This window comes from Lissotriton helveticus, chromosome 3_1, assembly GCF_964261635.1.
Source record: "Lissotriton helveticus chromosome 3_1, aLisHel1.1, whole genome shotgun sequence".
Lineage (NCBI taxonomy): Eukaryota > Metazoa > Chordata > Amphibia > Caudata > Salamandridae > Lissotriton > Lissotriton helveticus.
In genome coordinates this window covers 229854779-229873079 of record NC_136061.1, presented here as the reverse complement: position 1 = coordinate 229873079, position 18301 = coordinate 229854779, and the positions used below count along the sequence as shown (strand labels likewise).

Genomic DNA, 18301 nt, shown 5'->3' with positions numbered 1-18301 from the left:
GCGGTAGCGATTCAGCACGAACTAGCAACGCAAGCTTCCTATCAGCCCGGTAGCCCTCACCATACAGCCGGGTGAGATATTGCTCGTAATCAAGCCAACCCAATTGTGTCACTGAGTCCCGATGCTCAGCCTGGTGCAAGCGCGCAACCCTCTCAGCATGTTGTGACTGCTCAGTCTCTAGTGAAAGAAAGTCCTGCTCCTTAGCCAATATTTCTGTCTGGAGTGTCAGTCTGACCGACCCCCCCCAGGTGGTTGTTATACAGTGACCCCTCACCACTATTTTGGGTGCATCCCATTCTGTTGCCCAGAAGGACTTGTTAAAATCGTTATGCTCAAAGTAGCGAGTCAAGTGCTCAGCCAAGTCAGCATGAAAGGGGGCATCAAGAAGCGAATCAGTTTTGAGTTTCACATCACGTTATGTTAGAAATGCAAGTAATCCCATAACGTGTTGCAGAGGCCTCCTAGGGACTCGTTGAGCAGATCTTTCCTGAGAAGTTTGCATGGAGTGCAGGTTTCAGCTTTAGGACGAATTTCACTGCGCATCTTTATTTTTCTTGTTTTATTTAATTTGCGCAGGCCTGCTTGGCAACACCCCTGACAGTTATTTTTTTTTTCTTGTGCCTCAGTCATGATCATCTTCAGAGCTGCCGCCTGGAATCTTGGAGTTCCCTTGAAGGATCCGTGGAGGCCCTGCAGGGAGACTGCAACCGCATACCCGCACCCCAAAGCCGTGGGGGGCTAGCAGGAGAAAAGATTTGCGAAAGCACAGGGGATCATCAGATGATCATCAGGTATTGGATGATCATTCAGTTTTATTCCCATCAAAAAGTAAAAGCATAAATAGTCATCATGGTGTTCAGACCATTGGCCAAGCAGATAATTCGCTGACTTCGGCAGACCTCTCGTTTTTAGATGAATATGATGTTTCACCTATTCATGATGAGCGCCATACAATGTATGAAAGCACTGTTAATACTGGTGTGTGGAAAAGTCTGCTAATTACAACGAATGCTATAACGTCTGTACTTGATTTTCATTCAAATAAGCTCGAAATACAGATGGAACTGCTAAACACACTAGCAGTCTATGTGACCTGTATGGTCACAAAATTACTAAATTTTACACGATTGGTGGTTAAGGCCTAGACTGAGGCTAATGATTAATTATTAAGATGCACATGTTCTCATATTTGGGATAAGATGTCCAAACATACCCAAAATAGTAGGAGCACTTGTTGACAAAGTAAAAAAAACAGCTAGGAACCCACTCCTGGATGGATCTCCAGTTTGTCATAATAAATTGGAAGTTATTGTATCTAGTGTGAACATGAAGCAGCAAGAATTCCAGGCAAATGTGTGTCATTATAATTCTAGGGTACCAGAAGAGCCCGTGGGGAGGCTGAGGTCAGTCTGGGTTTAGATATACACCTTGATGAAGGTCACGAAACCCAGGGAATCTAGAAAATAAAATCAGTGCTGACTGACAAATCCCCTGCTTAAGCTCTGGGGATAGTTTCAATGATTGCCGCCCACTATATAAAAGGGCAAGAAAAAGGCTGCGGAACATTCGGAATAAGGCTAAGAAATCAGTGTCTTCAGTAGTCACAGCATCTGAACCTAAGGATTGTTATCCATTTTTGAGCAAGTTGATGGGAAATGTCCAATTCAGGACGGTGTCCAAAAAAGGTGAGGAATCATCCCCAGATTTAATGATGCTTTCGAGGTGTAAGGCCCAGGTACCTGCAGATGGTTGAAAAAATTAAATTTTTACGGCTAGTGGTATAATGAAGCAGGGTATAGTAGGCATTAGTAACGGAGAGGAAATTAGGTATGACAGTAAGCCCCAGGAGATTAGGCTCCCGCCCAAGCAATTCGTACCCCGAATAGGCCAAGTTCAGTAGAAATGTTAGAACCCATTGTCATCCAGAGTGTAACTTCACCAAAAATATTTTCAAATATCACTTTAGCTGAATATAGTAAACCAGGCCCATCAAACACTCTATGTTGCAGACAGGATAATAGTACCAATAATCAGGATAAACTAGTAATGCATCCCCTTTATGAATCTCAGAGGTCCCATGACAGTCTTAACCGTAGCCTAATACTGAAATTAACCTCAACCATTCCTGAATTATCACTTATTAATACCACTGCTTTGGTGTCAGTGCAGTTTAAACAAATACAGCCCAACACTCTTCAAGAGTCCACTATAACAATCTGATCCTCAAATGTTATTGTGACCAAAATATTAGAATCAAGTCTGTATTTTATGGAATGTGGCATTAAGGTTGAGAATTGGAACCGTCTACTTTATCCCCCAATCCTGGAAGTATTGGCCCTTAAGGTGGATAAGGAAAGAATAACGGCCGATAGTAAGATGCCAAATCCAGTACTTAGGGGCGCATCAGGTCCTTCAGCTAACCAATCTTGCGGTTCTGGCCTGTTGATTACCAACTCACAAACAGGGGGTAAACTTTTTGAGGGGCTACCTAAAAATAATGTACGAATGGGAGATTGGTCCTGGCTTCCAGCTACTCTCGCGAAGGTGACCCAAGGAGATAGAAATTTAATGTCCTTAGCAACAGATCTTAATGCTATGCAAATACGACTATGCTCCTGGAATGTTCATGGGCTGAACCATCTACTGTCCGACCCCGATACAATATTATTTTTCAACTCTTTCTCAATTTTATTAATTCAAGAAACATGGAGCAAACAGATGTCTCGTTGGTTGAGTTTAATGAATATAGTCTCCTGGCAGTCTGAAATAATAAACCAGGCCATGCAAAGTGTGGACTGTTGTGCTACATTGCAGCTGACCTAAATCTTGTAGTGGAAGTGGTGGATTTTGATCTAGGCTGGTTACAATGTTGTGTGTTCAATAACACTGAATTTAGACTAATTCTACTCAATGTGTACCTAAGTGCCAGAAAAAACATAAGTTGACACAACTGTATATCTTGCGAGATATCCTTAGTACACTAAAAATCCAACACCCTGAAGCAGGCCTTATAGTCTCTGGAGATTTTAACCTGCATTTGATTCCGTTTTCCTCAGTAAATGGTAAGATTAACGGAATTGCAAAAGAGTGCTGTTATGTTCAAGGCCGTACTCAGTCAGCTAATAAAAAATCTATGTTTATCCCCATGTTTAAAAATTCTAAAAAAGGATCAATTATTGACTGCATGTTTATTTCAGATAATTTAAGGTCGAAACTGTCTGAATATACAGTAATCCCTCGGCTCGAAAGTTGTTATAACCCGCAGATTGTTACATTTAACATTTTAGTGATGTGCTATCCCAGCCCGAACGAACTTCCCAACATGGCCCATTCATCATATAATCTAAAGAGGCTAGTCTGGCATATTGCTAAAGAAGAGGAAATCACACAAGCTGCTAAAACATTAATAATGGAAGGTGACCAGTGTGAACCGGAGGATGTCAATATGATTAATAAATGGAACGTTAATACAAAGTTTCTGGTGGGGAAATTTGCAGCCCAACAGGTTAGAAAAGTAAACAAGCCGTTAAAATCTTCGAACATATGGTTTACTTCAAAATTATTTAAGATAAAGAAATCACTTAGTAGAGCTATTCAGGAGGCGTATGCACCTAGATACCCATCAGTCCTACTCTGTTTATAAAAATTGCTTTGAAGGAACTTAAAAAAGTTTATAAACAAGAAGTCTGGAAGGCAAAATGTAACTATCACATAGGCCTTTGGAATAGTTTATCTGCTTCCAAACAAAATGCAAAAAGATACTGGGCAGTAATTAACAAACCTGAAAGAGGAGGCTGGAGGGCGTTTTGTGTAAACATATCGAAACCAGTTGGGTAACTTTTATTACCAATTTGTATGGCACAGCGGAACAGGCAGTAAATCAAACAAATATCTGCCTGGGTCATTGGGAAATAATATACCAACTACAGATATAGAGAGTGGTGAGTGCCAAGGGATGAACACCATAGCCAATGTTAGCAACTCTAGTCTTGATTTGAATTTTCATTTAGAATGCATGAGCTGTTTTCAAATATTGACTTTGTTAAGTGGGCTTCGAGCAAATGGTGCTCCTAGACCTAATGGGCTGCCTAATGCCCTCTTCCGTACCGATGTTGATATGTGGGCTAGATTTTGTATAAATTGTTCATTGATGTATTGACTTTGGAAATTGTGCCAGCATCATGACAAGGTAGCATATTGCAGCCTATTTATAAAAGTGGTTCGGTAGATAATCTCGCTAATTATCGTCTAATTTCATTGACTGATGCAAAAAAGTCTTTTCCTCCATTTTGTTGAAAGAACTGAAAAAGTGGGAAACGCAGGAGAGCATCATTCCACTTAACCAAACTGATTTTCGGAAGGGCCAGTCCATCACCACCAACCTGCTTGCACTCACTTTACTTGCTGAGTGGGCTGTCTTGAAAAAATAAAACGTATACATTGCTTTTATTGATTTAAAGGTAGCATTTGACTCAGTGAAAACTAAATTTGCTATGGGAAAAATAGCTTGCTTGGGGGCATCCTAGGGAAAATATTGGAGGCAATTTTCCGTTTGTATACAGATACCTGGGTTCAAGTCAGGTTGGGTGATGGTAGTTCCATATCAAGGAAAATCAGAATATATAATGGCCTAAAGCCAGGTTGTGTCTTTGCCCCTTGCCTTTTTAATTTATTTTTATCAGATCTTTCTCAGCATCTTGATTCTATTAATGCTCATGCCCCAAGGTTGGGAGGAGTGCAAATCAGCTACCGTCAATATGCGGAAGATACTATCCTCCTGAGCCACACTCCTATTGGCCTCCAAAGACTCATAAATGCCTGTGACGATTACATGCAAATAAACGGACTTGAACTGAATGTTAAAAAACAAAAACTATGAAAATTGGATCTGTAAAGCAGAAGTTCAAAAAATGGCGGCCCAGAGTATGTCCAATTGAAGTTGTTAAAACCTATAGATATTTAGAGTTGGTGTTTGATGATAGAGTTTCTTTTAAATACCGTTTTAAAGACCTGGAGGCAAAAACAGTGATTTTATTTATGCTTTTAAATGCTTAAACAAATCTGTGAATTGTCAATCATATGACTTTATTCTTAAAGTTATGAAAGCCAAGTTACAGCCAACCCTCCAATATGGCTCACCCATTACCACAGGGAAAGATGCAAAGCTCCTAGATCTATTGGTAGTTAAGGCCTTCAAAGCAACCTTTAGGATTCCCAGATCAGTCGGCCAAGCAGTACTAAGATTAGAGTTTGGTCTCCTTGGTATCAGAAGGAGCATTTTTGAAGTGTATGTACTCTATGTTTTCATCAGCCCCTGCATCCCTAGGGAACATTTGCTGGCTAGAAATAGAAAAGTCTGCCTATGCTGTCAAATGGAGATCCCATATCTTAACCTCCCTAAGGGATAATGTTCTGCAAGTAGCTCTCCATGACTTGAAAATGCCTAACTATAAGTTAATTTTAGAAAACCTGATCAAAGCTGAATCCCTCAAGTTGGATACAAATGCACCAGCATGGAAAAATTATGCATGGTATGTGATGAAATCATACCACCCAGTGATATTTGACTGCTTATTTCTCAGAAAAAGTAAAAAGTGCTTTTTAAAATTACGAATGGGAATAAATCCTACAAAAGAGGGCACGCAGTCATGGATTCAGCAATGGCCAGATTCTAATTGCAGACTAAGCGGTTGGCCACAAAAGACATTGGTACATATGTTTATGTTTATGGGATTTATAGAGTGCGTGACTACCCTTGGGCATCTCAGCGCTAAGAAACAGTACAGCGAGAGAGGAAGACTAGTTTGGTGGGAAAAGCCAGGTCTTAAGTTTTTTTCTGAACTGAGTTTCTTCTTTGATAGATCGTATGTCAGGATCTAGGCTGTTCCAGAGCTTAGGTATTAGATGGGAAAAGGACCTCCCCCCCATCTGGCTCTATTTGTTATGGTGTTCTTCATGAGGAATTTTGAGCTGGACCTCAGTTGTCGTAGGGGAATGTAGTGGGTGAGTACCGGCCCCCCTCCGTGCATGGCACGATGAGCCAGGTTGAGTGATTTAAATTTAATTCTGGCTTGAACAGGGAGCCAGTGTAGTTCCTTCAGTCTAGGTCTGATTGACTGACGTCTGGGAATGTTTAGTAGTAGCCGTGCTGTAGCGTTTTGAACGACTTGCAGATGGTTCCCCAGAAGCCACCTTGAACAAACTACAGCAAGTGCAGAATGCGGCCGCCAGGCTCTTGACAGGTCTCCCCAGGCATCAGTCTGCTCGCCCCGCGCTGAAGGCGCTGCATTGGCTCCCTGTGAGGGACAGGGTGAAGTTTAAGTCACTATGTATCGCTCATAAAGTCCTGCAGGGGGTAGGTCCACCTATTCTGGGGGAGATGGTTCAGCCTTATAAGGCCCCTCGCTCTCTCCGATCCGACCATCAACATCTTCTGCAGGTAGGGAGGGTGAGGAAGGCAAGAACTGGTGGCAGAAGGTTTTCTATAAACGTGGCCACCCTGTGGAACTCTCTTCCCCTACATCTACGTTCAGAAGCTAGCCTTCTTCGGTTCCGCAAACTCTTAAAAACTTTTTTGTTCTCTGCTTAACTTCCGCACTATTCTGGTAGTTTCATTCTCTGGTGAGCGCTGGGATGCCTAATGGTAACCAGGCGCTATACAAAACTCAGAATAATAATAATGGTTAACTACATATTTCGATGAACCCAGGAAAAGGGAGTTGCCGTAGTCCAGCCTCGAGACTACTAGGGCCTGGACCACTATTCTCTTGCCATTTTCAGGGTGTAGAGGCATGATCTTTCTAAGCAGACGTAGTATCCTGAAGCAAGTACTGGATAGTTTTTTAGCCTGTATCTCCATTGTGAGATTTTTGTCTATCCACATGCCGAGGTTTTTTATGGCTGGCTTGGGAGAGGGAGGTGGTCCCCAGCTGACCAGCCATGGGACATCCAAGTGGGGATTGAAGTTGTTGCCCAGAATCATCAGCTCAGTTTTGTCCCCATTTAGCTTGTGCTTACAATCTGCCATCTGTAGGAAGGTGGATATCTGACTATGGTTACCCCCAACTTTTTGCCTGGTGTTTTGCTGGTTTTTGACTTAGTTGGCCTGGGATCCTGCTATTCAGGACCCCAGGCTTCCTGCTCTCTCAGTTAAAATGGGCTCCTTGTACCCTAAGTGCATTTACCAATTGGTACTGGGCCACCTTATCAGTCCCTGTACCCAGGGCATAGGTGTACCCAGGGCCTACCAGGGGCTGAAGCATGTATTATGCCAAACCTGGCTGGCCATCTAAATCTGACACAACTGGCTGCATGACAGCTGGGGCAAGGTGGTGTAATCACCCTTTGCTGTAGATATAGTATACCTATATCTAACCCTAAAATAGACACATATATTCCTTATCAGTCACTCCTATGGAAGGCCTTATCAATCCTGAAGGCAGAGTGCTTGGAATTATGTGAGATGGTGCTCTGGCATGAGCTAAGCCCGTTTGCAGCTTGCGGAACCAAGTCCTAATAGCTGTTCCATGATAACGCTATACCATATACTCTTAAGTGCATTATCAACCTCGCGGTTAAATGCTAACTCTGGCATAACATTATCAAAACATGTCGAGTAAGGTGTCATACGATTTGGAATACTACCCCCTCGCCAGTTCTGGCGACGGGGGTAGCATTCCACCCTTCTAGAGGGACACGACATGTATGTAACTGTGAACCCCGGTTAAAGTTAACTCGAGCCTCAGCATCACAAAATGGATGCTGCCACCACAGACACAAGTCTGACCTCCTGCTGCTGGGAGTCCTTCCAGCGAGGATGGCTTGGCAAAGGGTTTCCTGCCTTGGGAGGTGCTAGCACCACCCCAGACAGGATTTTGTGTATTGAGGTATGGAGGCCTGAAAGGAATGAGACATGCCTGGGGCACACAAGGTGCCCTGTGCATACACCGGTTCAAACCAGTTGCTGGGGCATCCCTGCCCCAGCTCTGGCGGGAAACCGGATAAAGGATAGGGGGTGTAGCCACCCCCCTTCCTGGTCCCACCCAGGGGAGGGACCTAGTCAGTAGTGCAGCCCCCTTTAGGAGAATAAAGGTAGGAGCTGGTCCCATTCCAGTTTAGATTATCCTGAACTATTCAACAAGAAGAAACTCTGGCCTTCGACGTTCTGCTCCACAGAAGACTGAAGAATCTCCCTTGTGGACAAGGAGTGTCCACCCTGCAACTGCAGGCACCATCAAGCGTCCAGCGGCTTCCCTTTGTCGTCTTCCCTCGAGGATCCAGTCTTCAGAGCCCAACGAGACCCAGATTCCCAGACCTCTCCGACCTCTACCTACATCTGCAGCAAAGCTGAGACCCGCGGGTGCGACGAGACACGTGGGACCGGCCATCTTGAACGAACCTGCACTTCGCTTCCAGCACGACTCCCGAGGTAAACTCGATCAAGTGCTTTGGGGACTTAGAAGCCCCAACCCCGAGCAGCCCCTGCACCGAAGATCAGCCCTCCAGCATCCACGAGATCTGCGTGGGGCCCTTCTGCTTTGTTGCTGCTCGACGCGTTGTCTGGTCACTTGCCGGCTGGCTAGTGGCCTCCTAGACGACGAACCTTTGAATCTTTGCTGCTGGTCTGGTTGCTCCAGACTGGCCCTTGCTCCCTTCCGAAAGAGGGGCACCCTGGACTCTCCTAGTCCGCACCAGACGCTTTCTTCACTCACCGCGTGGGTTGCCTTTGCCAAGGCCTGTTGAGTCCAATCCCGGATCCGACACCGCCGACAGCGAGAGCCTGCGTGGGACAGCTCGTGCCTCCATCCTGGTCGTCGAAGACACCTCCTGGTCCACGTGGCTGCAGAGTCAAGCGTCCACTCTTCACCTGATCGCGACAACGACATCTGGTTCCTTCCTGGTTCCACTCCAGTCACTGGCTAGTGACTGTGAACATTGTCCCCTCTGCTTTCAGGTCTCCTTCTTCAACAATCCACCCTTGGATTGCACCGGACATCTTCCTCCTGGTCGCCTGCAGCATCTTTTCTTTCAGGCTCCATTGACTTCAACGCGAGAACCCGACGCACTTTGACACCTATGCACCCGCAGCCCGTGGGTGAGGTAACGAGAGCATTTCGGTGCTCAAGGGTAGTTTAACTGTCCTAGTGTCCAGTTCCACAGTCGTTTTAGTCCTACCTAGTCAGGATTGTCCGTACTCACCTTTAACTTGAACTGTACTGTCCATAGACGTTGTTACGCATCTCGCGTGTGAGTTCACACTCTGCACACGCGTTCCGTGGGCCTCCTATTACTTACCTGAAGTTAGTGTAGCGTGGTCCCATCGATCCTACAGCCTCTGGACAGCTCCATTCCTTTTATCGACTCTCACATTCCACTTACTTAGTATATGGTTTGTCGTGCCCCTAGGGCACCATTGTAATTTCGTGCAACTTGTAGTATTTTTCATAAGAGATTGTCATGTGCTTAGCCCTCTGACCTCATAAAGAGTTCAGAGGTGTTGTTATTAATAAATATACTGTTTATTTTCATAACAACCTGTGTGGTGTCCTTTCACTTGGTATTCAAGGGGTTATATTGTGGTAAAACAGCTGGCTTCACATGCCAAAAGAGTTTAGCCTAAGACTGCTTTGTCCATGCTACCATTAGGATAGCTGGTCTATAAGGTTGACTTACAACCAATCACCATAAGGGTTGTTTGGACTGATACAAGGTGATCACTAGAACTAGTGAGCATCATATATCAGGCCAACTTCTCACACCATCCAAGACCCAATTTTCTCCAGGCAGGGGACGAGCTGGCGGTGGTCAGAATTCAGAGTGTCTGTGATCGAGAACGCTAATTGTGTATCATCTGCGTATGACACGACGGAGATACCAAATTCTTGTATGATCAGGGGGAGAGGACTGAGGTAAATGTTAAAAAGGGTAGGGCTCAAGGATGAGCCCTGAGGCACCCCCCAGGGAGCTGGAAGGGGATCTGACTTGAACCCACCCTCCACCCATTGGAAGGACCTATCCCTCAGGAAGGAGGACACCCATTCTTTTGCTATACCTCTTATGCCTACTTCTTCCATTCTCTGGGTTCAAATACGGCGCTAGGAGCACCACAGCGGCTGTTTTTTCCCTGATCTAAAATGGCTTTAAGTTTTTCCGTGACCACCAACAGTGCCGACTCAGTACTATGCTTGGGTTGAAACCCCATTTGTGTTTGATGAATTATGTTATTATTTTCGAGGAAAGAGGAAATTACATATACATATAGTGTGCGTGTGTTCTAAATTGATTACCATTCAACTTACCTTTTTGAAACAACTATTCTTGAGGATCAGGGTTATATCGGCTCACCAGGCACTAATTAGGTCACTATCTGGTGAATCAATCCCGTTGTTATGCCAACTGATAATTTTAAGTGCAGCCGAAAAATGTTTTATATAACAAGTCTGAGATGTATCGTATTTATGTCCCTGGAACCTAGGAGCAATTTTATATGTTTTTGCTACTTCATTTACTAGTAGGGCGATAATTAGAATTGTAACAATATAAGCCCTGTTACAGTAAAATGTTGATGCACTTTATTATTGTTTTTATACAATGGAATTATTAATTATTGCACGTTGGCACTTTAAAATGCAATATGTGCAATATCTTGTTAAAGCAACTATTGATGTATTTTTATTGCATTTTATTCTTGTCTTTATATGTTGTAATTAGTCATTATTGCACATTGGTACTATAAAATGCAATATGTGCAATATCCTGTTATAGTAATTATTGATGTATTTTTATATATGCTACCAATGTAATTAGTTATGCATAATTGAAGCCCATGTTTGATTGATTTTATATACCATCTTCATATGCACAACGAATGGTGAATTGGTCTGGTTTTGTGACACAATTATGATTGTATTGGTAATATTTAAATAATAATTGTGGTACAGTTTTTAGATATTGAGTAATGTAAAGATGGTTTGATTGCAATGATTGTAATGATTTCAAGTAATAACGCAATAAAGATGTATTATTATTATTATTAGTCTCAGTCTCTGTTATGCAATTTTGCAATTGTAGCGCCTGTAAGAGGTGTGAGTCCCAGCAAGTAGTGTGCCCGTTTAATCGAGAAGAATTTCCGAACACTAACAGCAAGTACTGAATACATCAACCACTTTTCAAGGAAATGCTCCACATTCAGGCCTTGGAGGCGTCTCCGAAATCCATGGGCATTTTTGCGCCTTGAGCGCCCTTCAGCTGCATTGAGGTAATATTGTCTCTCATCCAATGCACCTGCGATTGTAGCTCCTGCAGCATGGGACGTATTTCAGTCAAGACCGACTCAATGTCATCCACCCTTTCCCCCAGCCAACAATCCATACAGAGCAGGCCAACATCAAGTGGAGACAGCCTCTTTTTTGGATTCCAGAGTGTTTTTTCTGTCTAGCATAGCCTGCAGGATCTTCTCAAACTAACTTGAGTGTTTCTCAAGGGTTGCGCAAGGCGACCCCCCTCCCTCCCTCCCCAGAGGCCGTCCCATCCGCTGGTGCAGTAGTTTTGGGCTGAAGTGACTACACCATCATTACAGAACACTCCAAGGACAAGCAATCTCAAATCCAAGCCACTCAAGAGCAAATAGAAGGCCCCAGGGAGAGGAAAAGGGGGAATAATTCACACAGGATGTACAGGCCGGGTGGGGGGGAGGAGCCTTTACAGAATGCCTCACTTGTCTAACCATGCAGGCAGGTCTGCCAGGCCTCAGCAACATCAGAAGCTAGCAGTCTGCTATCGGGATGCAAGGCAGCAATGGGCCCGCATTACTGCTGCCACTCCTGGTACTCAAGGCAACACTCTGGCTCCGACCACCACAGCACTAAGAGAGACCTCACACACAGGCGGTTCGGGCCCACGTAGTTGTCAGCGATCAGTCGTGCCCTCTAGCTCCTAGGCACCACCATGTTTGGGAGTCACACCAAAGCATCGGCCTGGAAGAGGTCGCCCTGCTCAGCGGGCAGGACACCTGCACCTCCCCGGAGCCCAATGTGCCCGTGCAGGGCAGGGGGTGAAACACCCTTACACCACACCGGGAAGAGAACAGGCGTGCAGGATACTGCCGGATAAAGCCAGGTTAAGGCTGGAGCTCAGACAGTGAAGTCTGCTCTGGCTGCCATCTTAGGTATGCACACAAGTAGCATGTCTTTAAGGGAAGTCAATGTGGAATTTCAGAGGACATGGAGCAGGGTGTTGTCACCATCCAAATGAGACAATAGAAAGGCCCAAATTAAAGTTCCGAAGTCACTCTCTGGGTATAAAAGTTTCACTTATTTTTTAGTAGAGGTGGTTCAGGACAAAAGTTTTTTTTATTGCCGTGAGTTTGGGTACACATCTAATCTAGGTGACATTGCCCTGAGTGAAAGTCGAGGTTTAAAACCGCTAAGGTTCTTATCACTAAGCCAATTTTGAACAATTGTTACTGGCTGCTCTAGTCAAATAACAGGAATTCGGTCTTGGTGGGGTTGAGTTGGAGGTGCTGGATATCTAGGCCTGGATGAAGTGCTGGATATCTGAAGTGGAGAAGGATGTCTAGTTGACTTATGTATTCTCAGTATGTTGGTGAATTTTGATGCTGTGATCTGTTAGTAGAGCCCCAAGAGCCTCCATGTAGCATTAACAATGTATTTACAAAAATAATGGTTCATCTTGCAACCAGAGACCACCTAGTAACAAGCAATGTCACTGCTATCTTGATGTTACAACTTTGTCATGAATGCAGATCAACTAAATATTCATAAAATTTGTTATCTTGTTCAACACTGATGATCCAATATTTCCTTATTTGTGCCATTCCTATTGTGATAGGTTCAGGATTTGGTGCAACTACTTGCAAACTCCTTCAACACACATACAAGGAATACTTAAACGCTGTTAACAACTGAATTATCATCCCTTCAAAGGCGGACATCACCTTAATGACCCTAAAAAAATATATATATAAATAAACAGCCTAATCATGATATAAGCAAACATGTTAATCAGGGTTCTGCAAGATAAAAACATGGCATATTGACAACACATTAACAATATTTCTCATCACTGGTGGACTGTCTATTCTTTCCATTTAATTTGCATAGGAAAAGTTCTTTACAATTGAAGTCGACATTAACACATTTTGTAGCACAAAGACCAATAACTGGCTTGAAACATATTTACTAAAGGAACCGAATACCTGTCACCAATGCTTGAAAATCCTTTAACAGCATTCACTAGAAGCAATACCAACTGGGAGTAGGATTCTCGAATCTCTTGGTGCAGCTCAGCACCACAGCCTTCCAAATGTCCAAAATAGCTGCAAAAGATGCACACCATTAGAAGAAAATACAGGATTTGTATGACGAATGGAACAAACAACAATTCTGCCACTAAAAATGACATGACGAGTAAAGGAGATTAGAAAATGTGCATTACTCTTTTATACTTCATGCCATCGACACATTATTCTGTGAACATATGAACATATTTTTCCATCAAAGTCTCTCTTTCTGATTTCAACACACCGATGACCGTTATGCAAAGGAAACAAATCTGTTTCCTTTACATCACATACGGTCTGGGACAGAAAGAGTAACTCATCCATTGATTGGACACAAATATTACTACAGTCAAGTAACAACACAATGAGTAGTAATCCAGCTCATAATAGGAATTGCTTCTTACCAGATGTTTGAGACATTCTATTCAATTCCATCCCTAACCAGAAATAAAATACAGGAAACCTTGTCACATATAGTGAGTTAACTGGGTCAGAGTTTCCCCACTGGCAATCATAATACAGAAGGGAACGACAATTTCATGATAATGCCAGAGGCTATCATTATCCATTAACTCTTTAGATAGGCATTAAAAGAGTTAATCCATGTTATGTCTGTATACAGACGCTTGGGCTGTAGGTGTGTGGTCCCGAAGGTGCTTATACGAAGTGCCAGGTTTTTAGCATCTTGCGGAACTCAAGAACTGAGGAGGAGGCTCTGATGTGTTGAGGGAGTTTGCTTCGTGTCTTGGATGGGATGTAGGACAATGAGTGAGCTCCAGTTTTGATTGAGAGTGAGGCAGAGTGTAGGTTTCTGATGGGTTGGTGAAAGTATTTATGGATGTTCAGGTATTCTGGTCCTGTGTTGTGTAGGGCTTTATATGTGTGTGTGAAAAGTTTGAATTGGTTGCAATTGTGAATGGGGACCTAGTGAAGCTTCCTGAGTTGTGATGTGATGTGGGTTCGACATGGGAGGTTGAGTATGAGTCTTGCAGGGGTGTGCTGGATCATTTGAAGTCTGTGTAGGAGTTGTTCGGAGATTCTGGCGTGACATGCGCTGCCACAGTCCAGCCTTGTGGTGATGAGTGCATGTGTGATGGTCTGTCTGGTGTTCTGTGGCAACAATTTGAAGATCCTTTTCAGTATTCGTAGGATGTGGAAGGCGGAGATGCACACTGCATTGACTTGAGCGGTCATGTTGAGCGTGTCGTCTAGGCTGATCCCTAGATTCCTGGGGTGATCAATGGGTGTGGGGTAGCGACAGCTACAAGGTGGAGTCCCATGGGGGAGTCTTGTTGTCAAAGACCAGGCTTCTGCCTTGTTGGAGTTGGGCTTCTGGCAGTTGGCTCCAGTCTGCTACCATAGTCATGCAGTTGGTGAAGGGGGGACGTGGCTTAGGCGCCGATGGGAGAGGCGGCCTGAGCAGATAGCTCCGCGCCCGATCCCGATTTTAATCCTGTAAATCCTCCTGTAACTTGTCGAAACGAACGGTACACCAACTGGAACGCCTTGGGAGGGTTCTCCGGTCCATATTGCAGCGTCGGAGGGATCAGCTGTGACAGGTGCGAGCTGAAAAATCGGAAGCGCCGAGGAGGAGGCAGTAAAATGGCGGCGGCTATCAGCCGATCAATGTGACCGATGTAGTGAGGACTACCACCCGATACTTGGGGCACTCAGGGCAGGAGGGCAGTGAGAAACCGGAGCGAAGAGCGGCCTGCCGCCTTGGTGCAGAGATCGGCAGAACTGAGATGGGAGGCGGCATGGAGAGTACACAGCGCGGATGAGGAGGAGCTGATCAGCTCACTAAGATGGCGGCCTAGGGACAGTTTGTCCACAGAACACACCAGGCCCGACTCCGCGACCAGAGTATATTTGGGAGGCCCACTGAGCTGGCGGTGATTAAACCAGAAGGTGTGACACCGTGCGAGAGCTGGACTGAGGAGGCCCAAGATCCATGGTGGCGCCACCTCATGAGTGGGGGCAGAAGCTCCGGAACATCATCGAACAGGACATCTGGGGGACCCCGGGGCCCAGCATAGTGCAGCGGAGTGGTGGATGGCAGGACGAGTCGATACGGCAAGCAAGCAACAAGCGGCCACACTCCATCGGTGATCCCCGGTAAGTGCGGCGGTGCGGGCCTGTACCCGGTGCTGCGGGGACAGGACCGCGGCGCTGCACAGGGGGGAGACAGGAGGACACACCAGAAAGTGCTTTGATGAAGTGCCCGGAGCATAGCGCTAACGCACTGCCCCGGCGTTTCTACCGAGATGGACTATCCGGGGGACACTGTGGGACCGCCGCCCCCTGTAAGCAGACGGTATATATCTGACATTGGTTGTTGGTGCCGCGTATCTGTTTAGACACCTAACTCAACGCCCCCAATATAGATCTGGACTGTCCTCCTGTGCGGCACCATCGGGATAGGGGCACGTGAACTCTGGTGGTAGGGAGCCAGCACCTTATTGGCCCTGCGCGCAAGTTGACGGCCTACGCCTGAGGGGCCCGAATGCTGAGCCGAGCACACCACCTCTGGGCATAGCGACGACATTCTGGTATTGGATTGAGGCGACCCCTTGCGCACTAGCACGAAGACTGTGATACATGACCATCGCCGCCCAGGCTTTGCGGAAGCGGCAATGGGGAATGGTCTGGTGGACTCGATATAAACCTGAAAAAGACCGCAACCCCGCACTTCACACGCAGAACACTGTTGGCTCTAGTTTGATCACGGCGAGTTGGAATTGGCTGCGGATGGTGGAGGGCTCGTAGCAGATATTCCCAAAGGGGACTGAGACTCTCGAAGTGGCATAGGTGTGCGGGGGCAGTGGGCCTGGTGCTGAACATATCCAGCGGGAATTACGCCATTCGAACGACCGATCACACCGGAACCCGCTAAGTGTAATTGAGCGGCAGGGGTCGCCTCGGTGGTATAGGGGAAGAGCGGCCGCCATAAGATGAAGACAAAAAATAGGAAGGAGGACGGTGCGGGGCAGGAAGAAAGCCTTGATGATGGTGGTGCCATTGAAAGTACGACCTCGGAACAACGGCTAAATAAACGCCTTGACAAAATCCTGGAAGCCATTGCAGCGACAAAGGACTCCCTACATCAAGACATAGCACAAGTTTCAACGGGACTAGGACTCCTAAGAGCAGACCACTCGAAATTGGCGGACAGAGTAAGAGAAACTGAACTGCTCATTAACGACCTGAAGCCGGCAGTGGTAACAGTGGAACGCAAGTTGGGTGACGCGCTGGAAACGCTTAGCGACCCTGGAAAAGAGAGCCGAGGATTCCGAAAGTCGTAATCTGTGCAACAACGTCAGAGTGGTAGGCCTGCCGGAAAAATCAGAGGGAGCTGACATGATCACGTATTTGGAGAACTGGTTCAAAACAGATGTTGCCCCGGAAGGGCTCTCTTCCTTCTTCACCCTTGAGAGAGCGCATAGGGTCCCAGCTAAACCGCCTCTGCCTGGCCGCCCTCCCCGACCAATAGTGGCCAGAGTCCTTCATTACAAAGATAGAGATCTGCTGATTCAGAAAGCACCCTAAGCGGGGCCTTACAAAGTGGAGAATGGCACAGTTACGATCTTCCCGGACTATACTCAGGAGATACAAAGGCGCAGGGCCTCCTATTTATCTATTAAAAAAAGAACTCCGGGATGAAGGGATCCAATATTCCTTGCTTTTCCCGGCTAAATTGAGGGTGATTATGGATGGCTCGACGCAATTTTTTCTAACGCCCGAGGACGCTTGGACTTGGCTCGAATCCTACAGAGCGGGCACAGATCGTACAAGTAAAGGGGAACGCAGGCCGCCTAAACCAGTACAGATGCGCAAATCGCAGCGTCTTCGCAAAAGAAATAAACAACAGCAGGCGCAACAGATCACTCAAATGGCCGCTGATAAACGGGGGCCCTGGCGGCGACGGCGGAAATAACAGGATCACAGAGAGGAGACTCGGTGTTGGGTACGGACTCAGAAGATGACAAGAGGCAGTCGGGCATTGAACTCTCGGACACAGACAGCACGAAGGGTCCCTTGGTCACGCCCGGAACAGCGGAAGAACTGATAGGCAAAAACTCTCATGGAGGGTTATTCATCTATCACCTGATTCTGGAGGGGGCTGTTGCGCATGGTGATACCTAGGAATGCTGTACATATGACACACTATCGAGAGGGATCAAGGGGCCGGGGATGGAGGCAAGGGCTGTCGCCTGTCGGACTGGAACCACCCTCACATTGCCCTTAAGGCAACCTGTAGTGGCTACTACAGGATAGAATTGTGTGCTTTGTTGTGGACGTTTGGATGGGAACTAATGTTTTGTTATTGGGTCCTGTTCTGGGGGGGAGGGTTGTGGGGGTTACACGGGGAGTTGGGAACTGGGGACTGAGCTGCTCTGGTGTGGGTGGGCGAATCATGAAGAAGGAGAGGCTGAGGGATACCTGTAATGGGGACATTACCTGAGTTGAAGTGTATTACATGGAACGTACGTGGACTGTGTATCATGACCAGACGCCATAGGGTGCATGCATATTTGGTGCGACGTGGGATCCCGATAGCGCTGCTCCAGGAGACCCATCTTACCAAGCAGGAGTGCACTGCCTTACAGCGGCGCTGGCGAGGTCAGGTGTTTGCCACGACCTACTCTGCATTTGCAAGCGGGGTCTTGATATGGGTGAGGGCAGGGGTCCCCTTCCAGGCCACGAATCAGGTTGTTGACCCAGAAGGCAGGTATGTAGCAGTAGAGGGGAAGCTCGGTGGCCGAGATGTAATACTCTGCAGTGTTTATGCCCCGAATACAGATCAGCCCGCTTCCTAGATAAACTTTCAGGGACACTGGCACATTACCTAGCGGGACAGGTGATACTGGGGGGGGGGGGGATTTCAACTCCATCACAGACATCACTCTGGACAGGTCGCATTCACCACTAACTGATTCTCCGGTACGTAGGCTTGCTACACAGAGGCTAGACTGGCAAGAGAGGTGGGGCCTCACCGATGTT

The 18301-nt window shown here is 46.2% G+C and overlaps 1 protein-coding gene across 1 annotated transcript in view; it reads right to left on the bottom strand.

The window, feature by feature from the left end:
• The window catches only part of ZZEF1 (zinc finger ZZ-type and EF-hand domain containing 1), a 1627273-nt gene that overhangs the window by 820583 nt on the left and 788389 nt on the right, over window positions 1-18301 (bottom strand). Inside the window, exon 31 of the mRNA XM_078679684.1 lies at window positions 13217-13336. Coding sequence (XP_078535810.1) covers window positions 13217-13336 — 120 coding nt within the window. The remainder of the gene's footprint in view (window positions 1-13216; window positions 13337-18301) is intronic.